Source organism: Lichenostomus cassidix, chromosome 1Aa (genome assembly GCF_008360975.1).
Source record: "Lichenostomus cassidix isolate B80296 chromosome 1Aa, HeHo_3.0, whole genome shotgun sequence".
Taxonomy (NCBI): Eukaryota; Metazoa; Chordata; class Aves; order Passeriformes; family Meliphagidae; genus Lichenostomus; species Lichenostomus cassidix.
In genome coordinates, this window is record NC_139480.1 from 22,062,860 (window position 1) to 22,087,559 (window position 24,700).

Below are 24,700 nucleotides of genomic sequence, written 5' to 3' on the forward strand. Positions count from 1 at the left end.
CTGCATTCCAGACAAAATGTTGCAATGTCTTGTCAGAAGGACTGTTTAAAGGTTATTGTGTCATGTAAATAAACAGTAAAACTATATTTTGCATAACTAATTATGTTATGCTTCAGACATGAATTACTATAAATTCACTCTTCAAAACAGCTACTACTCCAAGACTGATGTAGGGTTTTTTTTCAGGAAATTATAATTACTTTTCAGTAGATGTGCTGCTTCCTTTATAGGAAGGTTTCATGATTGCTGAAAATGTAATTCCTGGGTAATGGTTTTTAACGTGTACTTAGCTAATATGAGATGTAATTCAGAAAAACTTCCAATTATAAAATTCTCTGGAACAAATGGTGAAACTGCTCCTTTAAAGAAAAATTTAGCTTCAAATCAAATTCATTGAGGCTGTTGCCTAAAACGGAGTATAGGGCCATGGGTATCTTAAATATGATTATGCTGAAGAACAGATTATTATTTCTGAATATACTTCAGGAAGGCCAAGAATAGAAAAAATTAGCCATAAAGTTGGCAAGGCAGTAGATTTGACAGGGCAGACAGAAGGCCTTTGAGAGTTGCTGGGGTAATCCTGAAGCCTAGAGCATACAAACCACATGGCATATGATTCCAATATTGAAAGAGAAAAGAATGTTGGTTATGCATTGTAGTTGATTTCTGGAGTTTTGTAAATTTATTTAGTAAGAAAATGGTAGTCCTGGGAAGCCTTTAATATTTTTTTCTATCCTTGCCTCATGTATCCTGGATTGAAGTTCTTCATCCTAGGCCTGAACTTTGCCGAAAACCATGGTAGGAGCTATGAAAATGTTTCTTCATGTCGATGACAACAATTTCCTTACTTTATTCTATTTAGGTCTTCCAGATAAATTAAGAAAATGGTTTGAATCAAGAAGAAGCCATTCAGTAGAGACAAGGCAGATAGGCAGTACTAACTTAGAAAGAAAGGGCAAAATCAGACAGGGCAGTCTCTGTAGCAAAGAGAAGGGTGAGAGCAGCAGGAAGTCACACACTGAATACAGCAGTGTGTTATGTTGCAAAAAGACGTGGGCGCCAGTCCCCAGCATGCAAGGAGTGCTGTACATAATCTGTGAAAGGTAATAATTTTCTCTTTTCAACACCTGGGAATAGCTGGAGCATGACACACAGCACTGGAAGGCATCATTTACTCCGTTCTGCCTTCCAGTGCTTCTCATCCATGCATTTTATGTGTGTTCAATAGAGAATCACTGTCCAAATTGTAAATAAAAATAGTGAATTTAGTGAGTTACACAGCACATTGCAATGAGCACACTTGTTTCTCTGAGAGTCTTGGATATGATTTAAACTGACTGTAACATCCAATTAACATGCAAATAACAGGCTGGATTCACTGGTACATTCCAGCTGCTCTGTAATGTTCTGGCTTCATAGGTGGGTTAAGACATTATTGAGAGTTGTGCAAGCCAGACAAGTGAATCTGATCCAATAATAACCCTGGAGGAAGCCTGGGGAGGGCCAACGCACAATGTGGTACGAGGAGCAATCTGCTTATCCACAGCACAGTTTCTCAGTTTTGGCAGCAGGATTAATATTGGAGCTTCTTCTGGTTCTTGGGACAGCTGACCAAGCAAGGCATCTCAAATGGCTCTCTGACTGCAGCAAAAGCCATGAAATAAGGAAATTGGTTTGAATCCCTATTAGTAAGCAGTATGAGCAAATACAAACATTAATCTCCCTTTGATCCACTTAAAATGTGCTCAGCAGAGGTTGTAATGTATTTTGATCAGATAGCAAAATTAATGCTGAAATGACAAGTCTTCCATGAAACTGCACTCAAAATGTACTATAGCTCACCTGTGATAGAGAATGGATTCCATCCACTGGAAGGTGGAAGCCCATTCCTATGGATTTGACAATTACCAGGATATTTGATAGATTTTCTCTGTTTTAAAATTGGGAAAAAAAAAAAAAAAGGACACACTTTTTACTTAACAGACACAGCAAAAGACAATGCATCTTTTATTTTTTTCAAAGTAATTTAAGTACACATCCATAAAAAAACAAATGAAAAGTTTGTATTTAAAATTTTTTGTTGTTTCCCTTAATTTATCATATCAAATATTGGAATAACCCCAAGTACATAACATTACCTGTTCAAAACCTTTTGGATAATTTGCAGGTGATTGGAATTAAGCCACTGAACACCACCTACAATTAATACGGTCTGGTCTGTGTTCTCCAGAGGACGTGATCTGAAACCCAGAAAAGAAAAACAACACATGTTGCTTTAAACAGATGGCAAACATTTTAACTACATTGCATTGCATTTCACTGAACTGTATCTGGCACTCTGATCAGAGGCCTGATGTAATTTTCAGCTATTTTTTACCCACACAATATGGTTTGTGCATGTTATGTTTTATTGTTTACTGACTTTAATTGTAAAATGTGTTAAACACATTTGTGAATAGAACGACAATACAAACAAGGGAGATACAGAGTTTGTACAGTACCTCTGCAGCAGCTGTTCTAGTGCTTTTTCAAATGTCGGTCTCTGGTTTGCATTCATCCAGAACTGGGGGTAGTAGGAATAACTGATAAATGTTTTCCCCTCATTGATATTGTGATAACATTTAACATCATGAGTCTTCTGCCATTCCTGAAGAGTCTTATTCACTCTTTCTATTAGATAGTACATCATCCCTCTGTTAGTTGAGTCACCTATAAAAAGAATCTTCAGATGGAAAAAAGGTATGACTTAGAAGCTGTACAATCCAGAAACCAAAAGATAAGAAAATAACACAGCTAGCTGGGAGCTTTTCAAATGCTTCTCATAATGTTCCAGAAATACATCTGTGAACTGCTAGTATCCTGGCATCTGAATACTAAATTTCTCCTTTAGCAAAATCTGTGTGATTTGGTTAATAAAAAGCTGTATTATACATTTTGAAGACAAAAGGTACAGGTTATAAATGGCTATAGCTGCACAATTAGCCCTGCATTTTTCATCCTTGGTGATATATTTATTTCCAATTGCTAGTACACAATTTCTCTCATGATTGCTTGCAGCTTTGTGCTTTTTTCCCTTCAGTTTTTCATGTGGTTTGTTCCTATATAGCATGTATTGGTTAATGTCTGTCTTCCATTAACAGGATTCATTAGAATTTACACCAAAGTAACACACACACACATCCCCAAAGGATGCAGTGGCTGCCTTATTTGTAGAGATATGGCCTTTCTGCAGTTTCAGAGGGGAAAGAAAAGGGGGTCATTTGGGTGGAGGATAATCTGAATAGAGTCCTGTCTTGTCTGATTTGACCACCAGGAAGCATCATGGCCTGCAGAGAGCTAGAAATCCTGCCAGGATGACAGAAGTACTTTAAGTATAGCAGTCTCTGCTGGGCTACCCTGAACTTGCAAATGAATGAAGAAATTTGGGTTTGCTCCTATTCACTCTGTAGATTCCTCTGAAAAAACAAACATCTCTGTATGTGGAGACCATAGAATTTGAAGTGTTGTGGGGTTAGTTTTTTTAATGCTATTGCCCTATTTTGAGTGGGTAGAACTCAAATTTCCTTCTGATGAAGCAGGTAGTAGAAGACAAGTCCAAAGAGTAGAAGAATCCAGATTCACTGTGGTTTGCCAATGAAACTGTGTACAGAATCAATTACCCCAATCACCTCAGCCGGAAATCAACAATGAGGAGCCAAAATGTAAAACTGGGAGTCAGAAACCCCATAAAGCCATCAGACTGTAACAGCCCAGTTCTCTGCACAGCAGTACCCAGCTTCTGCTACCTCCTCTGGCACTCAGGGTAGTTGGCATCCTTTAAGCCATCCTTTAAGCCATTTTGTTGTTTCATTTCCTAATTTGATTTGGAGTTTGATGTTTTACCACTTCCACCTTGAATATTTGATTATGCAAATAAAATTCAGACTGCACAAGGTGACACATTTCAGGATATATTTCCAAAAGTTTTTTTAGAGGTTTTATGTGGTAGAGGCATTTTGGATTACAGTCATTTAACACATTTATCTATATATTTATCTATTCCCTTCAGGAATGTCACAGTTTTGAAAACTCATTCCACTTCCCACTATTAACCTACTGTGATTAAAAATAAGCCACAACAGCATACCAATGATACTTCCCACAGCAGAGAAGGAATTTTGGGTGAGCATACCCTGATCCGATATTAGGGCCAAGAATGGGCATGACAATGCCTGCAGCTTTCCATGCCTTGCCCATTGTGGGCTTCAGGGAAGCCCTTGATAGATTATGTACGGTAGCAAGCAAATTAAAACTAGCACTGAGCTCATAGAGGCTGTTCTACCTCCTGTCCTGGACCTCTCAAAGCTGCTTCATAGGGAAAATTCTTAAACAACTGCTGTTCATGCTTGTATTGCATAAGCATTTCTCTCACATGCAAGGGGGTTTCCAGCTTTTCACATAGTGTCAGAAGAAACCTCTTTAAATGAAGCATAATGTGACTCGCAGAAGTCAAGGATCCTTGGATCCATGTAAGGACTGATTGGATATTTTCTCTTTCCTCTCTGACAGACACACACATGTGTTAAATTATTTCCAATTAGGAAGACAGTCCATGCTCAGAATATGTCCTAATTCTAAAGTAGGTTAACTTGAGGTTTTAAACAACAATTCTTTTGCATTGCAAAATCTCTTAATCTCTCCAGTCTGTCTGTAACCATGTCCCTTTAATCTCCATTTCATAAGCCCATCACTGTAGTATCTTGATGCATATCTATTTAAAAAGCAGTTCTCAGATATTCGCCGGCAAGGACATCATTAGCTTGTAATGTGGGTGAGAACATTTCTGTAAAAACCCAACACATCATTAGCAGAATGACAAACAGGCCCTACCAAGTTACAGAGCAGTTGGTAGAACATATAAGACTGCTTCTCTTCTAGTAACATATGACACCATTTTGTTATCACAGCACGTGGGAATTGCAAAGGAGCATGTTCAGCTATTAATTACACTAAATTGGCAGATGGGGCATTTTTATCTCATTCTTCATTCTAGTGTGACTAGAATTCTCATAGTTGTTTTCTCCTAACTATATTTGATCTAATTTAATCTACTACTGATTTCAAATAGCAGGACAACAACTTCCATGGAAAAAAAAGGAGAAAAAAAACTATGGCCGATGCCAATGAACATGATGCACACACGTCTCTTTCGCCAACACTGTGTATTCACTTAGGTGTGAACAGTCATGCTGAACACTTCAAGCCTGCCCTGGGATACCTAGCTGGCCAGGTCTGCAGTTGGAAGGGCACTATGTGCAGTCATCTAGTAAACCAGTACCAGAAGAAACAAGTTCGATACAATCACGTGTTAAAGTGGCAGCTCTAGTCTGGAAATGCCATGATGGGCACCATATGAAAATATCAGGTGGGCCTTAGGATGGTACTATTGTTGTTGTCCTGATGTTCTGAGAATGTGAAGGAGGTGACAGGAGTCAGAGCAGATTCCTTTAGAGCAATGAGCAAAACTGGATGAAACAGGCAACTGTTAAGGCCCTGACATACTTCTTCAAATGCCATCACGAGACTGATGAGACTGTACTCAGCCCATTTCCAAATCAGGAATGAGACAGATAGCAACATCACACTGGGGAAAAATACATGCTGTTCCACTAGGGAGATTAATGGAGACTTTTAGAAACTGGTCTGCTAAAAGAATAGTCAAAGCTTGCTGCAAGTGGGAAAAAAGAAATGAGCCAAAGTGGACTTGTGGTTGTACGGAAAGACAGATCAAGAGGGCAGGTCTTCCTTAAAGGTGTCAATTATAGTAAGCATATAAGTCACATCACATATTAGTCATATCACAGACAAGAAGTTTTTGATTGTTCAAGAATTGGAATTGGAATCAAGCAAATTTGTTTAACTCTGTCTTCCACAGTGAAACCACAACATTGTTGAAAAATATGAATACTAGGACTGCAGTGTGAGAAACCAACAGTCCCTGTCCTCTAGCTCTGAGAGAGAGCTGTAAAGTCAGTTTGCAGTCATCATGGGACAGTATCAGCAGTCATCTCCTGGAGACTGTGTGCTGGGATTTTAAAGGGAATGCTCTCTCAAAAATCTAAAGATATCAGATAGAAAGATAGGTGTGCATTCCTTGCAATTCAATGTACCCCAGGCTGGTGGATGCTTAGCACATCAGCAGCACATCTGCACACACACTCTGCATCCATTCATTAAGATCTTGTCTGCATCCAACAATCTGCATTTAACCATTGGTTCAACCATGACTTGAGATGTGTAAATCCTGGAAAAATAAAATAATCCTTCTTTTTCTTTTTCTCCTCAAAAGAAGAAAAAAAAATCGAAGTGAAGGAAGAAGATATCTGTAGTTAATCCTACCCTCTTTTCAAACTGCCCTTGTCCAGAGCTGGCCAAACACATTTTGTTTTGGTATGTAGGCCATCAGAAAGCATCTTTCAAAGTTCACCTTTTGCAAGTCAGCTTCATTTTCAGCAAACACTTGAAGGACTCAAAGGTTGAAATAAGTGGTGTTTAGCCACAGGAAGAAAACCTACGTCTTTCAACTAACCCAAGAGTTTCTATGAATTAAAATAATCTTTCAATGTAATTAAATGTATGGTAACTACAGCCATATTTATTTCTATACAGTTAGATGAACTCATTGTAGTTGCATGTGCAACTACAATGAGTTCATCTAACTCATAAGTATATCATAAATCATAAATATGATTTGAACAAAAGGCTCCAGGGATGATTTTGTATTTATCTCTATGACAATAATGAGGAACATGATGGCTCAGGTTTGTAGAGTATGCCATGTCTCATTTTTTCTATGAGTCTGGCACAAGACTTAGTCATGTACTCTTCAAGTTGATAGGGCATTTGTCTACAGGAATGACTAAATGATCAAACACAAGGTTATAATTTTACCAGACAAAGAACAACACTTCCATGCAGACAGATGTTTTCACTGTCTTCTGTTGCAAATATTTTGTGTGAAAAATTCCATTATAGCTTAAAGGCTTTGAAAGATTGTGTAAGCATAGTGGAATTCACTTCTTAACCAGACCTATCATTAAAAATTAACCACACTTAGGAAATTTAAACACCTGTAAGTTCAAAACACTACTTAACTTTAAAATATTATTAAGAAATTATAAGTTAAAATTCCTGTTTTAACAGCTGAATTTTAAGTACTTCAGCAAATATTGCCTTTTCATATTTCCTGTTCTTAATTACATATGACTCAATGGTACTTTATTATAAGACTTAACTCTGGGTAGTATTTCTCAGTGATAAGCAAAATATATATCCTTCCTGCTATTGAGGCCAACTTTCTATATACTGCTAATTGGATAAATAATAACCTGCTAGAACCCTTTTTCCTTTACCCAATTTTAAAACAAGAAAATCAATCTTGTACAAAAATCAAAGCATCGTCTTAATACATTTGTATATGTCTTACAGTAAAAAGTCATTAACCACAGCTACAGAGAATTTTGTTGAGCCAACGTAATACAGATATTTTATGATGAGGAACAATTTATTTGATTCAATTAGGACATATATATGGAGTTCCCTAAGAATGACACAGTCTGCATCTCATTACTCTCAGAGTTTAAAATGGAGGAGAAAAAAGACTGCTGATATTAAAAGTGGACTGAAGGAAAATCTACTCAACCAGAACCACCTTAACCTCAACACTTCAAAATTTTCCTGTTTACTGTGTATGAAATACAAACATGACAGACTATTCTTGCTGACACATCATAAAGCTAAATAAGGCCTCACAAAGCTGTTTTTGTGCATGTACATACTTTCTCATGTCTCCACCATATTGAGTGTTATTGTTTCACTGTGGGAGGTCTTATGTTTTTATGAAACCAAGTGTCCTGGTTTTGGCTGGGATACAATTAATTTTCTTCCTCGTAGCTGGTGCAGTGCTGTGGTTTGGATTCAGGATAAGAATAATGTTGGTAACACACTCACGGTTTTGCTGTTGCTGAGCAGCACTTACACTAAGTCAAGGACTTTTCAGCTTCTCATTCTTCCCTGCCAGAGAGGAAGATGATGGCACAAGAAGCTGGGAGGGGACACAGCCAAGGCAGCTGACCTCAACTGGCCAGAGTGATATTCCAAACCATATGGCATCATGCTAAACAATAAAACTGGGGGGAACTGGCTGGGAGGCAGTGGCTGCTGGTCTGGAATGGGATGAGAATCAGTCAGTGAGTGCTGCAAAATTGCATTGTGCATTACTTGCTTTGTATATTTATTATTATTATTATTACTGTTTTCCCTTCCATTCTACCAAACAGTCTTTTTCTCAACACATGAATTTTACTTATTTTCTGATTCTCTCCCTCATCCCACTGTGGGCAAGTGAGCAAATGACTGTGTGGTGTTCAGCTGCCTGCCAGGGTAAACCACAACACACAGAAACAACTTAATTCAAACAGTTTTATATGCACACAAACTAAACCAGCAGTTAATGATGATGTGAAATCAATTGGAAGTCATAGCCAGGGAAATGAATTTCTGTTACAGAGAAAGATTATAATTTTACAGATGAGCTTTGGAAAACAAATCAATTTTAACGTTAGAAATGAAAGCAGCCTGGAGTTAGAAAGCAAATTAGAAAGCATTTTTGAAGGCTTAATTATGATGCAGGTAGGAAAGAAGCACTCTGTTTGGGTGACTATAAATATATTTCAGAAAGGCTGACAAATGAATACAAGAAATTAGTGACCCAGAGATGTCTGTTTACTGCATTTTACCATTGTTTTATGAAACATGAGAAAAATAGAAGGATTGCACTTAAAGACGCAGTTGGTCTTCCATGTGCTGCATTTCAGTCAAAAAGAGCATTCACATTGCATCTTAATTCATCACTTGCTGAAATGAACACAATCAGGGACACAGCATAGCACTGGTTAATTGTTGCATGTTCCTCTTCACATTTATTAAAAGTAGAAAGAAAAGTAGGCTTTTCTTTATCTTCCTTCCCTCCCCATATAAAACTAATAAAGAAGCCCAAGAAAGTTAGCCTCCAGCTAACAAAGCTGAAATCTGACAATGGTATAGAGATTAACACCTCCTATTTAAATTAAAAGATGTAATCACAGACATGCTGTTTATGTCTTACCACGATCATAGAATCATGGAATGGTTTGGGTTGGAAGGGACCTTAAAAATCACCTAGTTCCAACCAGCTGACAGGTGCAGGGAACCTTCCACTAGTCCAGGTTGCTCAGAGCCCCATCCAGCCTGGTCTTGAACACCTTTAAGGATAGCAAGTCCACAGCTTCTTTGGGCAACCTTTGCCAGAGCCTCACAATCCTTAGAGTAAAGAAATTCCTCCTGATATCTAAATCAACCCTCTTTCAGCTCAAGGCCATTCCCCCTTGTCCTATCACAACATGTCCTTGTAAAAAATCCCTCTCCATCTGTCTCGTAGACCCTCTTCAGATACTGGAAGGCTACTCTAAGGTCTGCCCAGAGTCTTCTCTTCTCCAGACTGAACAGCCCCAACTCTCAGAGCCTGTCTTCATGGGAAAGGTGCTCCAGCCCAGTGATAAACTCAGGGGCCCTCCTCTGGACTCCTTCCAACAGCCAGCATTTTCTTGTGCTGAAGACCCCAGAGCTGGCCACAGTACTCCAGGTGGGGTCTCACCAGAGCAGAGGGAGAAAATCACCTCCTCCAACACTGCTTTTGATGCAGCCCAAGGTATGGTTGGCTTTCTGTGCTGTGAGAGCACGCTGCTGGCTTATGTTGAGATTTTTGTCAGCATCCCCAAGTTCTTCTCACCAGGGCTGCTTTCAATCCATTCTCTGCTGAGCCTGTACTTGTGATTGGGATTGCCCTGATGCAGGTGCAGGACCTTGCACTTGGCCTTGCTGATTTCACAAGGTTCATACAGGTCCACAGGTTCACCTCTCAAGCCTGTCCAGCTCCCTCCAGGTCCCCTCCCTTCCCTTCAGCAAGTCAACTGCATCACACAGCCTGGTGTTGTCAGCAAACTTGCTGAGGGCCCATTCAATTCCTCTGTCCATGTCAACAGCAAAGATGTTAAAACAGCACTGGTCCCCTGAAGCCACTTGTCACCACTCCTCACTCAGACATTGAGCCACTGAACAAAACTTTGAGTGTGACTATTCAGTCAATTTTATCCACTGAGTGTTCCATCCATCAAATCCTTGTCTCTATGGATGTCATGCAGGACAGTGTCAAATGCTTTGCACAAATGGTATTTTAAACTGTACAAGGTATACAAATCAAATTACACTTTTTTCCAGGACAAAAATCAGAAGCTTTAACCTAGTGAATCACAAATGTCACTATTTGCTTTATCTGTGATTCCTGGTGCATTTTGCATGGCTGAATTTTTATGAAGGTATTCAGATGTGAAATTCAGTCATAGAAGGCTGTTACAGGTTTGGCAGTACGTACGCTGTCATTTGACCCAAAGACACTACAGAAATATATGTCTCTGCTTTCCTGAAAAAGGATTGGTAATTATCTGGGGCATATTGAGGTTTTATTGCCTTAGTTCATATTAAACTTCCAGGAAGAATTCAGATGTAGATGCATGACTCTTTTGTAAAGAATTTTGAACCCCAGAGACCAAAGTTACACAAGCTTAATATTCAAAACCCCTGAATACAGAGGCACAAGGGTTAGTTGAGCCCATTTTGAGTGGACACAAGAATGAGTTCTGCTGTTCTTAGCTAACTGCAGCAAACAACAATATAAATCAAACAGCATTCTAGATTATCTCGGTGTTCTGACTTGGCTTGATGACTTTTGCCCTTTTGTTTGGCACTCATGCTGTCTTTTGACATCTGCTTCTGTTTCCAGCATTGAAACCTTCTGCTTATTTTATTATGGAAACTTTGATGTCTTCAATTTGACATGCTGGTGATCTCTGTAGTACTTAGAGACGAGATATATAATAAATCAAAACTAAAATCACAATTGAGGAAATATAAATATTTATAGATGGTTATCAAAACCTCTTTTGAAATAAACATGTATTTGTTCACAAGAATTATATCTTCCTGCTACTACTCAGTAGCCCCTTTATAAAACATTCAGGTTGCTTAAACATATATAACACAGACAAAAGTCTTTTTCAGTGAGCAAATGAAAAAAAATTCTTTTTCTACTACATCGCTTGGGCAGTGTAAAGCAATTCCAAAGTTTGACTTATCAAAGGCAGAATCAGAATCTTATCAGCCAAGGAGGGAAACATTTTTACTCATCTGACTTTTGTACGAGGAAAATCTCTCTTAGTTCTTAAGTTGTATTGACACAAAGGAGTTGATCCAGGCTCTACATGTATTTATTCAGTAAAAGAAGCAAAAATGCTATTGCAAAATGTCACACAAAATTAAAATCACTACAAAGTTATGACAAAGATAACATCTGAGGGAAAGAGAGAGGAGAAATATACCAAATGGGGAACATGCTTTAGAGTTATGATTTTAAGAGAATAAAGCATTTAAATGGACATCTTTGCAAAGGTGACAGGAGTAATTCAGCAGATTTCTACAGAGCAGCAAAGGTTATCAGACAGTGTCAGGAGACTTCTATAAAGGATGCAGAATGGGAAACAAGTGCAATTAGTTTTTCAGAGATTTTTCTCTCAAGGTGTTAATGTAGCTCACATAGGATCTGGCTGTCATCTGACACTAGAATAGATCAGTGACCTCAGAGAGTTAGAACATCATGGAATTTTAATAAAAAAGTTAATCTTCACAGACACTCATTTCATATACTCAGTTTTAATGGACCCTTTGCAAATGCTTTCCTGTTTTTGGCACTCGTGAATGTGAGTGGTCAGATTTGGGATGTGGAAATGTCAGCAAATCCTCTCAGCAATACTCTGGCAATCCACTTCCATAGCAGCATATTGGTCCTCTGCTGTCCTTCAATTGCCTGACCAAAGGGTGTTTGCTTGTCTAAGCAGCCTCATGTCCATGGAAATTAAAGACCAAAGGAAAGGAATCAAATTACTGAATATTTTTTTTTATGTGGTCAATTCAGAAGTGCTTGTTTTGTACATAATGAGCAAATCAAGCTTCTCCTCTGTCGTAAAAAGTAATATTTTTTCCTCAGAAAAATATTCTAGGAGTAACCCGCAGCTCTATAGTAACAGAGAAAACCACAGGCAGAAATACAGCAAAATGCCAATAACGTACTTTGTGCAGAGCAAGAAACTTATCAGAAATTAAAGAGAAAATGATAATTGAAAGACTATTAGTTGTGTATTTGTCTACATGGAAATGCTCTTGGGTTTTATCAAAATGCCACTTTTAATCACTATTTTCTTACCTAGGCAATACACTTTAAAGAGCTTTATAACAATTAATTACTTACTTTCTGGATACTTGTATCCTCAGTAAGGTACCTGAGCCTCAGATCAGAGCTCTCTCTCAACAGTTTAAGAGTCATAGCATGCTTATTAAGGAGACCTTGTATTTCCAAGCAATCACTTTAGAAGCTTCACTAAAAGAAAAGAATGTGCAAGAAGACTTGGTAAGATTAGTGTGCACAAGCAATGCCATGCATTAGGTATGCAGCAGAAGAAAACCAACTTGCATGTGAGACCAAACTGTGACAACAATGCAAATCCATCCTCCATTTGCTGTCCTTGTGTGCTCACTGCAGGTCTGACTGGTAATCACATACACCATAGGTCTTGAAATTCCAGTGGTGTGACCTAAGATCCTATGTGAAATGGCAGCAGACAACTGTGTCTGCATATGAGGCTAAATTATGGACAATGGTTGGTTTTCATCCTTGTGAATTTTTCAACCAAATATTTTTCCATTTATAATAAAAAGGGATTTTTCTCACATATCAATCTTAAAAATATTTTCAAAGCTTCAGGACACTAAATATGCAGGTAAATAAGAATTAATTAAAATGTAAAGCCTGTTACTTACCCTTCTGCCCTCCATGCAGCGCTGGAGTTCAGGCTTGGCCAGCACAGAGTATCGGCAGCCATGGGGCTGCCATGTGATTTCTCTCCAGTCACAGGTCCTGTTGTCAGAGCAGCTGAGGCAAGGGACAATCCACTGCCCTGGAAAACAGCAACGGTGTGTCAGCACCTCCTCTGTATTTTTCTGAGTAGTTTTATTACACAGGAAGAAAGATATTTTTGAGTATTTTACTTATACATGAGTAAAAAAACTTCATATGGGAGTTTCCCCTATGTTAAATGCCCTTCAACCCTTTGGAGAGATTATTTCCTTTCACCGTGTTATGCCCTTTTCATTTAGCTAAGGTGGGAGTTTTTTCCTTTCCCTGAAAGAGCTGTGAAGGCTCAAATTTGACAGACGTTTGTGGGCTCATTTCTCAGTCCATGTTGCCTTTCCTGTAGGAGCTTGTCCTTTCTCAACAGAAGGGATACGACAAAGAGAAAACAGGTGAGGAAGTTAAAGCAAAAAGAAAATATTCACATTCAGAAGTGTCAAGATTCATTCTCATCTACAATGAAACATCTAAAGGTTGGGTGGCTAGTTGAGAGCCCTTGATATAAAAATGAAGCAAGATTAAGAGTTTCCTTCAAAAACACTAATTTTTTTAACTTGCGAGAATTCAGAGGATTGTCCCAGACTACACAAATGCATTTCAGAAGATGACAATAAGGTGAAATGATTAACTGATGGGATTTATTAGAGCCTGATATTACTTACAAAAATGATTTTGAAGATTGGGAGCATAAAGTGGGATTACTAAAAATCAGTGGGTTTTAGTAATCCCTTATCTAAAGTTAAATGGTTTTGTTATTTTGGTTTTCTAAAGGTATTTCTTTCCAAAATCCTACTGGAAGCTTGAGGGGTTTAATTTCTGAAGGAAGACAGAAAATCTTTGAGCTGCCATTATATTCAGATGAACAAAAGAAACACTTTTTCTAGCCCATATAAATATACAGTAATGAGAGTATCTCCCTGTGCCTATGTAGCTCTGCCAGCAAAACCTACTTCTGTTCTTATTAAAGGCATCACACAACAGAGGCCCAAGGTCCTTGTGTCAATGTATTGGGCCTTGCTGCCACAAATGGGTTTCTCACCACAGCCCAGAAAAACAGTTCCAAAGTCAAATATTCGCAGAGCAGACCTCGCCTTAGATCCTGTCCCCACCACTGCTACCATGCAGCAGCTGTGTGTGATGGATTGCTGCTGCACAGGAAGCCACAGAAAAAAAACCAAGGCTGCCTATTGACATTTCATCTGGCCAGGAACTGAGGGGGAGGCTGAGCAAAGAAACCCTGAAGGATCCCAGTGGCCTTGGGAGAGCCAGCTGCTACCTCAGGAGCAAGGGAATTTCCAGGGAGGCAGCCTGTGCTTGCACTCAGGCAAAAGTCCAAGTGAATATGTTTAGGTAAGTAGCAGGGTGAGCTGTCTAAACAGATAAAGAAGTCCTTCTTATAAAGGCATCAAGAATTTTTTGTATGGGAGCCTGAACAGGTACATATAAGGGCAGAATACATCCCACAGTGCCACAACCATGCAATACCGGTTTCTGTGTACCCTGCACAGCTGCCCCTATTTCTGCCCTGTGCAAAATGTGCTCACACCACCCTCAGATGCACTTGTAGATAACGTGGATCAAATTATAGGAGACTGAACCTAAACAAAACCCTGGACACTGGCTTTCAGCACACTGTGGATCAGTGAGCATAACCCAGCTTCCTCTGTTTCCATGGCATGGGTGCCTCCAGCCCAGTTCACAGCACGGGGGGAGGAAGGAGGGAAGGAGGGACACTCAGGACCATGGTGGTAGGGTGCAGGCAGGAACATAGAGATACCCTATGCTTCTTGCTGAGAGGAGTTTCAAACTTGCATTTTCTGCATCCTAGTCATGCAGCTGTTAGGAGCATGACTATGGACCCAGTTATGGACCACTTTAAAGTTCAAAATTCATTAGGACAGGAAAATAGTGTGCTTGTAACCTGATAATTTTTGTGTGAAGAGAGAGATCTGAACTGTGGTCCCTGAGCAAGATCCTATGTAGAATTTTTATCAAGGGGTTAAATTGAATCTTTATCTAAAGTTACAAATCAGATAATCAGTTCCTGGAGCAGGGAGTCTTCTTCCAAATGAATATCCTGCTCAGCTTGGACATCAGAGGCTGAATTTAGGCAATTTCTCTTACTGTAGCCTCCCAGTGCTGGCTGCTGTGAATCACTTACTCATGCTACACTCCCTTACCGTTGAGATCCCTTATACCACGCTGTGGTCTCCTGGCCACAACTGGCCAAGAATACTTTGACTCTCCAAGATTTCTATTGCCACTTGTGGATCTTGCTGTTGTCTCCCACTTGGCAATCTGGGACTAGATGGTCATTCCCAGCTTCACAGCAGTCTCATGTGGAGACTGAAAAGTGCTGTCTCTGATAATCCAGAAATAGGTGCCATGCAAACACCCTTTACTGCTTTGTACCTTTTGAGTAATAAAACAGGGATGGAATGGTTGGTCGGTTTGAAGTCTGGACTCAGACCCTGCCACTGCTATAGAGCTTTGAATAAATGATCTGAGAGATGTTTCAGGCAGTGGCCTATATTTTAAAATTATATGAAAACTCGGGGTTTTTTTCCTGATGTTGTAATTTTTCTTTCAAACCAAATACATAAAAGTTCTGGCAATGTCTGCAACATATGAGATCCCCCATTTTATGGAATTTTCTTTTTAACATGCTATACTTTTATGAGCTGATCTGGTTTTAGGTAATAAACTAGAAAAGTAGAACTATATAAAATGAATATTGAGGAGGCAAAATATCTGAACAATAAAAGTTCAAACTTTGGCAATTGAAAGTGATAAGTAACTTTTGAAAAGCTTCTTTTAAATAGTTTGGTTTATGTTCAATAGCTCCCTAGGTATATTAAGGAAAAAAATAGGTCAGTTTTTGGCATATGCTAAAGGTTAGTGGCAAATGTAAAAAGATTTGAGAACACGGATATATGGAGATAAATTCATATTTATAGGAAACACTAGCATTTCATACTAACAGAATAATTCCCATTTTTATATTTACATATTTTTTTAAAAATGATACATGTAAACTTATGCATTTTAAATCCAACTATTTTAAACTTTTCCTGTCACAATTTCAAAACAGTTGGTCAATGCATTCTTAACCTTCAAAAAGAGGATTGTGTTAAAAGATAGAATGAATCCCATAAAAAAGAAGACAACAGTGAAAAATTGCAAAACAATATTCGTTTGGAAACTAGGCTTAAATTCTATGGCAATTTTAAGTTGCTCTTTCCTTGCTTATATAAGTTAGCAGCACAAAATGCAGCTTTCAGCACCATTTCAATCAGGCTGCATTTCGTGGTGCTTCAGGCAAAAGCATTAGCATTGGCTCTACCAGGCAAGGACAAGTTTACCAACAATGAAGTGAGAGAGAGAGCAAAATAGAGAGACGCTGTTACCTTCTTCACAAATTAAAAATTGGCATAAGCAAAGTTTTATGAAAACCTGTAAGCAGGAGGTTTCCACAGGAAGAGTGAAAGAAAGCTGGCTTTCTGGCTCCTTAGTTATCAGCTGCATACATAAATCTTCTGCTTAAGATATGAGTTTAAACATTGCCAGTACTCCCTAAAACTGTTCTCATAAAATGGCATGAAAAGAAATATACTTTCAAAATAATTAGTTAGGATTGTTAACTTTCTATGTAAAAAATATTAGCCTAAAATTGAAAGTTTTAACCAAGAATGGCTGTACACTTAATTTGATAGTTTTTTTTTCTTTCAGCCTCTTTTATTTTTATTCATCCTTTTACATTGTCATAGCCACAAATACACATATTTTGCTTTCAAATTTAAAAGCCAGGTGTTTCTATAGTGCTGAACAATCATCCATATAAAGACAAAATAGTATTCTAACTTGATAATTTCAAATATAAATATTTAACCTACACTGATGTTAATTTCTTGATTTATGACTAGTTTACTTTTGCATTTGGTGTTTATTTGGTACCCTGCGACCTTTAAAATACTTCTTCTCTGTGAATAGGCTATGGAAATATTTTTCTTTTGGTTCTAGTTGTATATATGATAAACAAAAGAAAAAACTATTTTAAAAAGGACATGATTTGCTACAGAATAAATAGCCTTAGGCCTATGGACTTATGTCCAAACTGAGATTTACTCCTTGTAAGCAAAGGAGACATTCATTTTGTTGGACATGAATTTATGGCTCTGCTGGACCCAAATCGAGACAGCTGTTGAATGCAGAGAGAGATCACACAGAATTATTTTAAACTGGATACAGTTGCGGGAAGAGGGGAAAGTGGTATATAATTAAAACATACATGTCACAGCAACAGAAAATTAGAAGTGAATCTGTGATATCCACCAGATTTTGCAATTGTCTACAAATCACATTTCTACAGCCTACAGTAACCTGATTCACCTGCAGGAATTTAGCACAAGTTGGAGTTCTCATGGTCTCTATCAGTTTCTCTCCCTCTGAGAAGCCAAATACACAGTTAATGTTTGCTGACTTCTATATTATTGATAATGCAACAATATTGAACATAGAATTAATTTTCACATGATAGCTAGATTCAAATCACATGTGAATCAAAGGAGAACTTCTGCAAAAAAAAGATTTTTTTGGTATAAAAATCGTAATTTTATTCCATGATGTAAACACAAAGCAAAGAAACTTCCCCTGTTGTATATTCCAATTTGAATTTATATTGATTAAAAGAGGGACAGAGAGAGAGAAATTGTCTAAATTAAGTGTATATTTGGTAAGGTGCTGCTTCCTCCAAAGAATAGTGCCATGGTCACTAGGAGAGGAGGAAGTCATTTCTGTCTGGTTAGACCCTGAATTACTGTCTCTGCTCTGCTTCAAGGGATAACAAATGAATCATGAAATCCTGGTTGTACTGAATAATAAACCAACCACTGAAATTTTACCATTAATGTCAGAAGTAAAGTTTCATCTCTATCTCGGCTGCTTTGCCTCAGCCTCTGTCCATGAATGCACAAGCAAAAGCTTGTTTCAGCATAGATATATTTTGCTGTGGTTCTTCAGTATCCTTATACAATTAAGATGTTTCCCAGCATGAGAACAGTGTATGACACCACCTTACTTCTGCACAAGTTTGAGTTGTCTTTTGAGGAGAAATAACACTGCTTGTCTTCTCTAAAAATTTGACTTATTTAAGAGATGTTCTTGCTTTAGCAGGGAATTTGCCATTTGCCATTGTTCTCTGCCAGGACTGGTATATCATTGGCTGTTAAAAATTTGGAATGATTTTCCACACAAAGCCATGCATTCCTGTTCCAGTTGGAAGCTGAGACAAACATTAAAACTATACAGCTACTTCCCAGACACTGCAAACCCCAGTTCAAAGCTCATTAGACACCTGTTGGCAATATTCACTTTATAAGCACAAATTATTCTTCCCTGTTTAATATATTTGTCCTTTGAGGCTATGTGTCCTGTAGTTTGTTTGAACTTTAATTGTGTACACTATTCACAACAAGGCTGTAAAAGATACTCTATTCAGCCTCACTTAGCTAGATTCAGTATTCAAAAGGAGTATGCTGTATATCAAGAGAAGGATTGCCTGCCTCAGAAAGGATTCACTGGATTTGGCTTGGGCTTTCTTGTTTTGAACTTTACGTCCTGATATTGTTGCATAGCATGATTCACAACTTGTGTGATTAAAATATGCTGCTAGGAACCACAGTGTCTCCTTTGTGCTTTGCCTCCATATAACACAAATTTATTATATGCCTCTGTTTCACATGAAGTGATACATTAAGGCACTTCCCACATTGCTGTTACTTTTTATTGATTATTCAACAAGTTAGTGCAAATTTACTGCTGTGAGGGGCTGCTCCTGTCTGTGGCAAGATAACAAATTCAGTTGTGTCAGTAGATCATAGAGCACTGTTGGCTTTTTTTTTCATTTCTCTAATAAAGAATTGAACAAAATTACTTACTGTCTAATACAGCAACAACTTGAACTATGAATAAGACCCCATATTTGAGTAGTTAAAGTACACTTGAAAAAATCTTCATGCAACTGTGACTTTCATGAGTATTTGCCTGACAATCTGTTGCATTCTGAGTTCTCACTAAACCAAAGACATGCCTTGATTGTATTGGTTATTGTATAATATTCAATTTGTCCATCTTTTTTTTAAGGTATCAATATATGTAAAATTAAAAACTAGTTTTCTGTTTCTAATATAGCAATGGAAATATAAAATTCAAATGGGTCAAAATGCTGTATTCTTTTTCTAGTTAATTTTTATTTTGAATAGAAAATCCCTTCTATTTAGAATAAAGCATTTTTATTTTAAGTGGTGTTGATGGAATATTTCAATGCATTTTAAAGACTACATGACTATAACACATGTAGTGGTGGATCACTGATTAGAAAATTATATAACAAAAAATTCTCATATAAACTAATTAACCTGATTTTAAAAATCAGTAACTGTTACAAGTGATTAGTTCAATTTATTGTGCATAGGTTAGTGCATGTCTATAGGAAAGAGTTAATATTGTTTCTGGTTTTTCTTTGATGAAGTGCATGACTTAATTTTCAGAAAAAGGGGAATAAAGTACAAACCTTTTGTGTCTCCAGCTTCACAGGTCTTGAACACTGTCTGTGAAATTGCTGAGAGGTATTCATGAGAGAGAGGCTGCAAGCCACAGGATTCCTCTGGGCGAATTTTGGAACCACAGTCCTAAATTAAAACAAAATCTTTGAAAATGACAGCACCATGCCCATCCACATCATCTTGAAATCCTCTTTAAGAGTAAAAAAGTTATTTGGGGTGGTTCTGCAATTAATTAATCCTTAGCTCTTTAATATGAAATTTAGAATCCTTTTTCCATTCAGACAAAGGTTTTGCAAAAAAATATCCCAATCCACAGTAAACATACAAGATACTACACTTGCTAAAGATATAAGAAAATTTATTAAGGCAAATATATATAACTTTCATGTAACATCATGTTGTCTCTAAGTATTCTATAATCTCTACCTATATGCCCTTAGGAATTTTTATGCCTATTTGTAGTCATATGGGATCCATTTCTGTGATGAAATGCCCCAAATTAGCTTCAAGAGATACAGGTGCTTTAAGGAAAAGAGCAAGAAAAAAGAAACACTTCAAGGGGAAAATGTTCAAGATATAGAGTGGTTACAAAAACTTATTAGGGGTACTGAATGAAAGAATTTAACAAAACTACAAACATAATCTGCATACGAGTCTTCATGTCAGATGCAATCCATAGTAAATCTCAGACATTACCACAAGGCTAAAACAAATAATGAATGAAGTTATGTTTTGAAACATTCACCTTTTGATTAATTTTCTTAACAGAACATAATCTTTGTCATATTCTAGTTAAAGAAGAGTTCACTAAGGCCCTCAATTAACATAGAAATATCTATATTTATGCTTGCATACAGAAATATAGACTGGTTACTAAATCAAGAGAATGTAGTAGAGAACTGGAGACTGCTACTGCAATGGCATACACTCCAAGCACTTCATAAAGAGCTGACTTTCTCACATTTGGATAATTTAGGATAAATCATCTGAGTATTAGCAGAAATGTATATGTGAATTAATTAATTCCAGATGTATAAAAATTAAATAGTAACAAGCTGCAACAACAATCAATCAATTTGAAATTAACTTTCTTAAAATTTGCAGGTGACAAGGGTTGACTTTTAGAAAACTTGAACATTATTCTATACGGAAGGTGATGCCAGTTCCCAAAAATTTCAGAAAACAAATCCAGACAAATAGTTAGTCCTTACCATAAATTTTAGCACATGTGGGTGCTTACATTGTTATGAATAGTTATTCCAACTTCGTGCCTTACAGTTATAATGTTTGAGCCTCCAATGACATGGTATAAATAACATCACAACATCTGTGACTTTGGGCAATTCTTTTGGTAAACTTCTACATCTACAGTCTTTATGATCACAAGTTGTTTATTCTAGGTTTCCTATATCATTTCTGCAGTGAAATAGCATTCCTGAGACACATATTAAGTGTATTTTTAGAAGTGTGTTCAGGATAAAATGACTCATATTCCAAATAGGCCTTTCTCCCTTACCTGTAACAAGTCTAGGAAAATTCATTGTATCTGCATTAGTTCAGATTAATCTCTCTTCAAATTACTTTACAAAATACTCATCCTGCATACTGCTTGCCCAAATTGATGCTATTGCCAGTTGTTTCATTAGAAGTTAGAAGCATTCTGGGGTCAGTTTTAAACTTCAGAAATAGTGTCTACTATCTCATATTTCATTGTCTCACCCTCATTTCTGTATTGTGATAAACTCACCAGAACACAATGATGAATCTTTTTCTCCGAAACCAAAATCTATAAAACTGAAATTTAAAATACTGAAAAAGGTTATATCATGACAAAGAAGGGAATATGAGCATTTAACTATGGGAATAATTACTTTATGTGCTTTTAAGTACTGGATGAAAATACAGTTGTGGCCCTTTCTGTCTAAATGGAGTAGTATTGTTCAATAATAAAAATTTGCCTTTTTACAGAATTATATATGCTTAGTACTACCAATTAATTGCAAACTACACAAATGGAAAGACATTTTTACTGGAGTGTGTTCATTTAAGGAAACACTGTTCTTGAAACAAACAGAATATTAAAATGCAATTTCACCAAAAAGAAAAATATATTGCATTGTTTTTTCTTTACTGAAGCATGCTGATTTCCATTTTCTAAAATGATATTAAAATTAGTTTCCTAACTGTTATATAACATTATTCACTGTTGCCATGCAATTATGCTACATCTAGGATGCTATGCCTAAATTGCACCAATGAGCAAAAGACAATTAAGACCTAATAGGGTCAAGGTGTTGACAGTTAGTAAAATATGTGCCACTGATAAGGATAGCAATATGAACACAGCTCAGAATTTTGTAAATACTTATGGTTCTTGATTATGCAATCAAAAAGCAAAGTGAAATAGATGTCTTACAATTATTCTCATCTCATTAAAGTCCATGGTGGTGAAAAAAAGTAAAAATAAATCTTCCCAGTGACTTCAAAGGGTTATGGTAATATCTGTGCATAAAAAGGCAACAAAATAGTTGTTATGTGGGTTGTCCTGTTCCCTGCTTAATCTCTCTAACTAGGGAAAGCTGTTATGACAAAATGAATGGCACAATATAATCTAGTATTAAACTGTGTTTTGGAGTCTGTGGGTCTGGACACATTGTACAGCTATTTGACAGTATTACTTCAACTAACATTAACATCAGAAAGTTCCTAACTTGCAGTAAAACAATTTGCACAGAACTTCACAGGAGTGCCCCAAATTCCTGAATGTGCTGTCATTGCCCTCAACACAGTGCCATAAAATGAATTAACAGGGATTTTCTTGTTAATACCTCTGCCCAGGGTAGGGGTTTAAACAAACAAAATTTTGTTTTAATCATATTTCTTGGGCAAGACCATTAACAACAATTTCATGGGGCTGGTTTATTAGCAATTACAAGCAATATGCAGGGAATTATGTAAGTGATTCCCTCTGACTTTGTTGTGTTTTCAAAGTAAAGGACACTGCTTGCATTTAGTATGTAATTGACATCGAAACTATCATGTAGTGAGAAATGGTGAATCCCTGAACAAAACTTATTTCTTTCATTTTTTCAATGCTTTACTATTATTGACATATTTAATATAATATCCAAAATGAATCTGTGGCAGCTACAGATTTACAACAGCTCCACAAATGTTTGGCACATTGAGGGTTTTACTAACCACCTGTAGGTTTTTTTACTGTTTTCTTCAGGTGCTGTGGTGACATGACATCCCTCTTGCCCTGGCCAAAGGTGAAACATCTTGTGATCTTAAGTATGTTTAGAAAAGATCACTCATGGCAAAGATGAGAGCCAGACACGTAAACGTAAATGATAGTTGTTGCTCTGTGTCTGTTCTTCCTGCAAACCTTCATTTTTAGAAGGGAGACATAAAAAGGCCCTTTTAATGTCTGGATTAGAATCAAAAGAAAAATTTCCCTGCATTATGTACTTTAGTGCACATTTAGAATTAAGTATAAGATCGGTGTGGCATTTCGCTAGTAAACTTTCTTTTATCTCTATGGAAGATTTTCTGGACACTAGCAAATCAAAGAGGGATAAAGCTTTCTTCTGTACATCTACATAGCTTTTAATCAACATTGGTTGATACTTAAAGAGTGAACATTTCTGTAGTCCATCTGCTATCTGAAATGACAATTTCCTTGTCTCTTTCAGTTCATATTACAGTGAAGCTGATTCTTCATAATGCTTTAGCCTTTAAGAGATTAAACGAATTTTCAAGCCTATTACTTTACTATTTTCTCAATTGTTATCTCCAAAATATTTGGGGCTGTTAATTCATGTTATTTCATTTAGTTATAGTCTGCGTGCATAATTTAATAAGAATTTTGTTTGTTAACTCACCTTTCAATAACCACACCATATTTCCTCTCAATTATATACTTATTTCCTCTCAATTATATACATATGCATATAATATGTATAACATATGTAACATATGTAACATAGTTTCACTCATAGTGGAAAAAAAATCATAACCAGTTTTAAAACCTCACAGGTGGAGGCAGAGAGAGAGAGAAAAAACGAAGCATTATAAATGTGACCCACACTCATGCAGTTGATGTCATGGGATGAATGTCATAATGTGAAGACCGTTTCAGATGCAGAGATGCTTTAGATTTAAGGATCTAACTTAACTATTAATGGATTTTTAATTGCTGTCATACCTTTTCACCACCCCCCCAAATGAAAAAATGATTACTCTGAAACTGCAGCAAAAGGAAAGAAGGTAAGAAGCCCTTGACTTTCCTGGGAGAAGACATATCAAATAGGGAAAAATTGTCCATTTGTGTTCATTTTAATAGTTGGTGCTCCAGCAGTAACAGAGCACCATAAAAAAAAAAAAAATTACTTTTAACATCTACACCTGCTGCTACCTGTCAGCTCAAAAAGGCATTTCTAAATAGAAAGGAAGGATTTTCAGAATTTTCTGGACTAACCCAACTCTGTTCATTCAAAGCTGTGGCTAAAACCATAACTTTTGGTGGAAGTAGACTTATGTTAATAACTTGAATGCTTTGGAAATTCCCACACAGCTTGCCTATATAGAGGCTCTACAGTCAGCTTGCTCAGTAAAAGTCATCCTTGCATTTATATAAAAACCCCTAACAATCAATGGGTCTCAACACTGAAAAACAGGCAATTTCTGCTTCAGTACTCACTTCTGAAATTGTACCCAGCCCAGATCACTGAAGACTATCCCTAGCAGTCCAATAAAGGATCAGTGTATCAAAACATTTTAAACTAAATAACAAGAGAAGTACAATTAAGCTCACAGGAATTCTTTTTAGTATTGCATAGAACCAACATGTAGCCAAAATCCTGTCTCTTTTTAATATCCAGAACCCATGCATGTCTGAGAACTAGTGGATGAAGCAAATATCACTATGTGTTCTTGGTAAAGAAGGCAAGAGACCCATCCACCTGTCAGCTCTGACCCTGCAGTCCTTTGGGCAGCATTGCCTGTCAGCCTGGCAGGTCACCCAGCCACCTCCTCCAGGCACTGCAGCCCTTTCTCCTCTCATGGTGCTGGCAGGGCTGTCATACTCCTTTTGACT

At 37.1% G+C, this 24,700-nt stretch overlaps 1 protein-coding gene across 4 annotated transcripts in view; it reads right to left on the minus strand.

Moving 5' to 3' along the window:
* The window catches only part of CPED1 (cadherin like and PC-esterase domain containing 1), a 138,329-nt gene that overhangs the window by 8,900 nt on the left and 104,729 nt on the right, over nucleotides 1–24,700 (minus strand). For 3 of the 4 annotated variants that reach the window (XM_085042367.1, XM_085042375.1, XM_085042358.1), the window contains exons 17-21: nucleotides 19,611–19,728; nucleotides 12,949–13,085; nucleotides 2,502–2,722; nucleotides 2,139–2,240; nucleotides 1,843–1,930 (exon numbers count right to left, since the gene is read on the minus strand). In XM_085042367.1, coding sequence (XP_084898493.1) covers nucleotides 1,843–1,930; nucleotides 2,139–2,240; nucleotides 2,502–2,722; nucleotides 12,949–13,085; nucleotides 19,611–19,728 — 666 coding nt within the window. Of the gene's footprint in view, nucleotides 1–33; nucleotides 1,642–1,842; nucleotides 1,931–2,138; nucleotides 2,241–2,501; nucleotides 2,723–12,948; nucleotides 13,086–19,610; nucleotides 19,729–24,700 lie in introns of those variants that run through there. The other variant, XM_085042382.1, reaches the window with a different exon arrangement.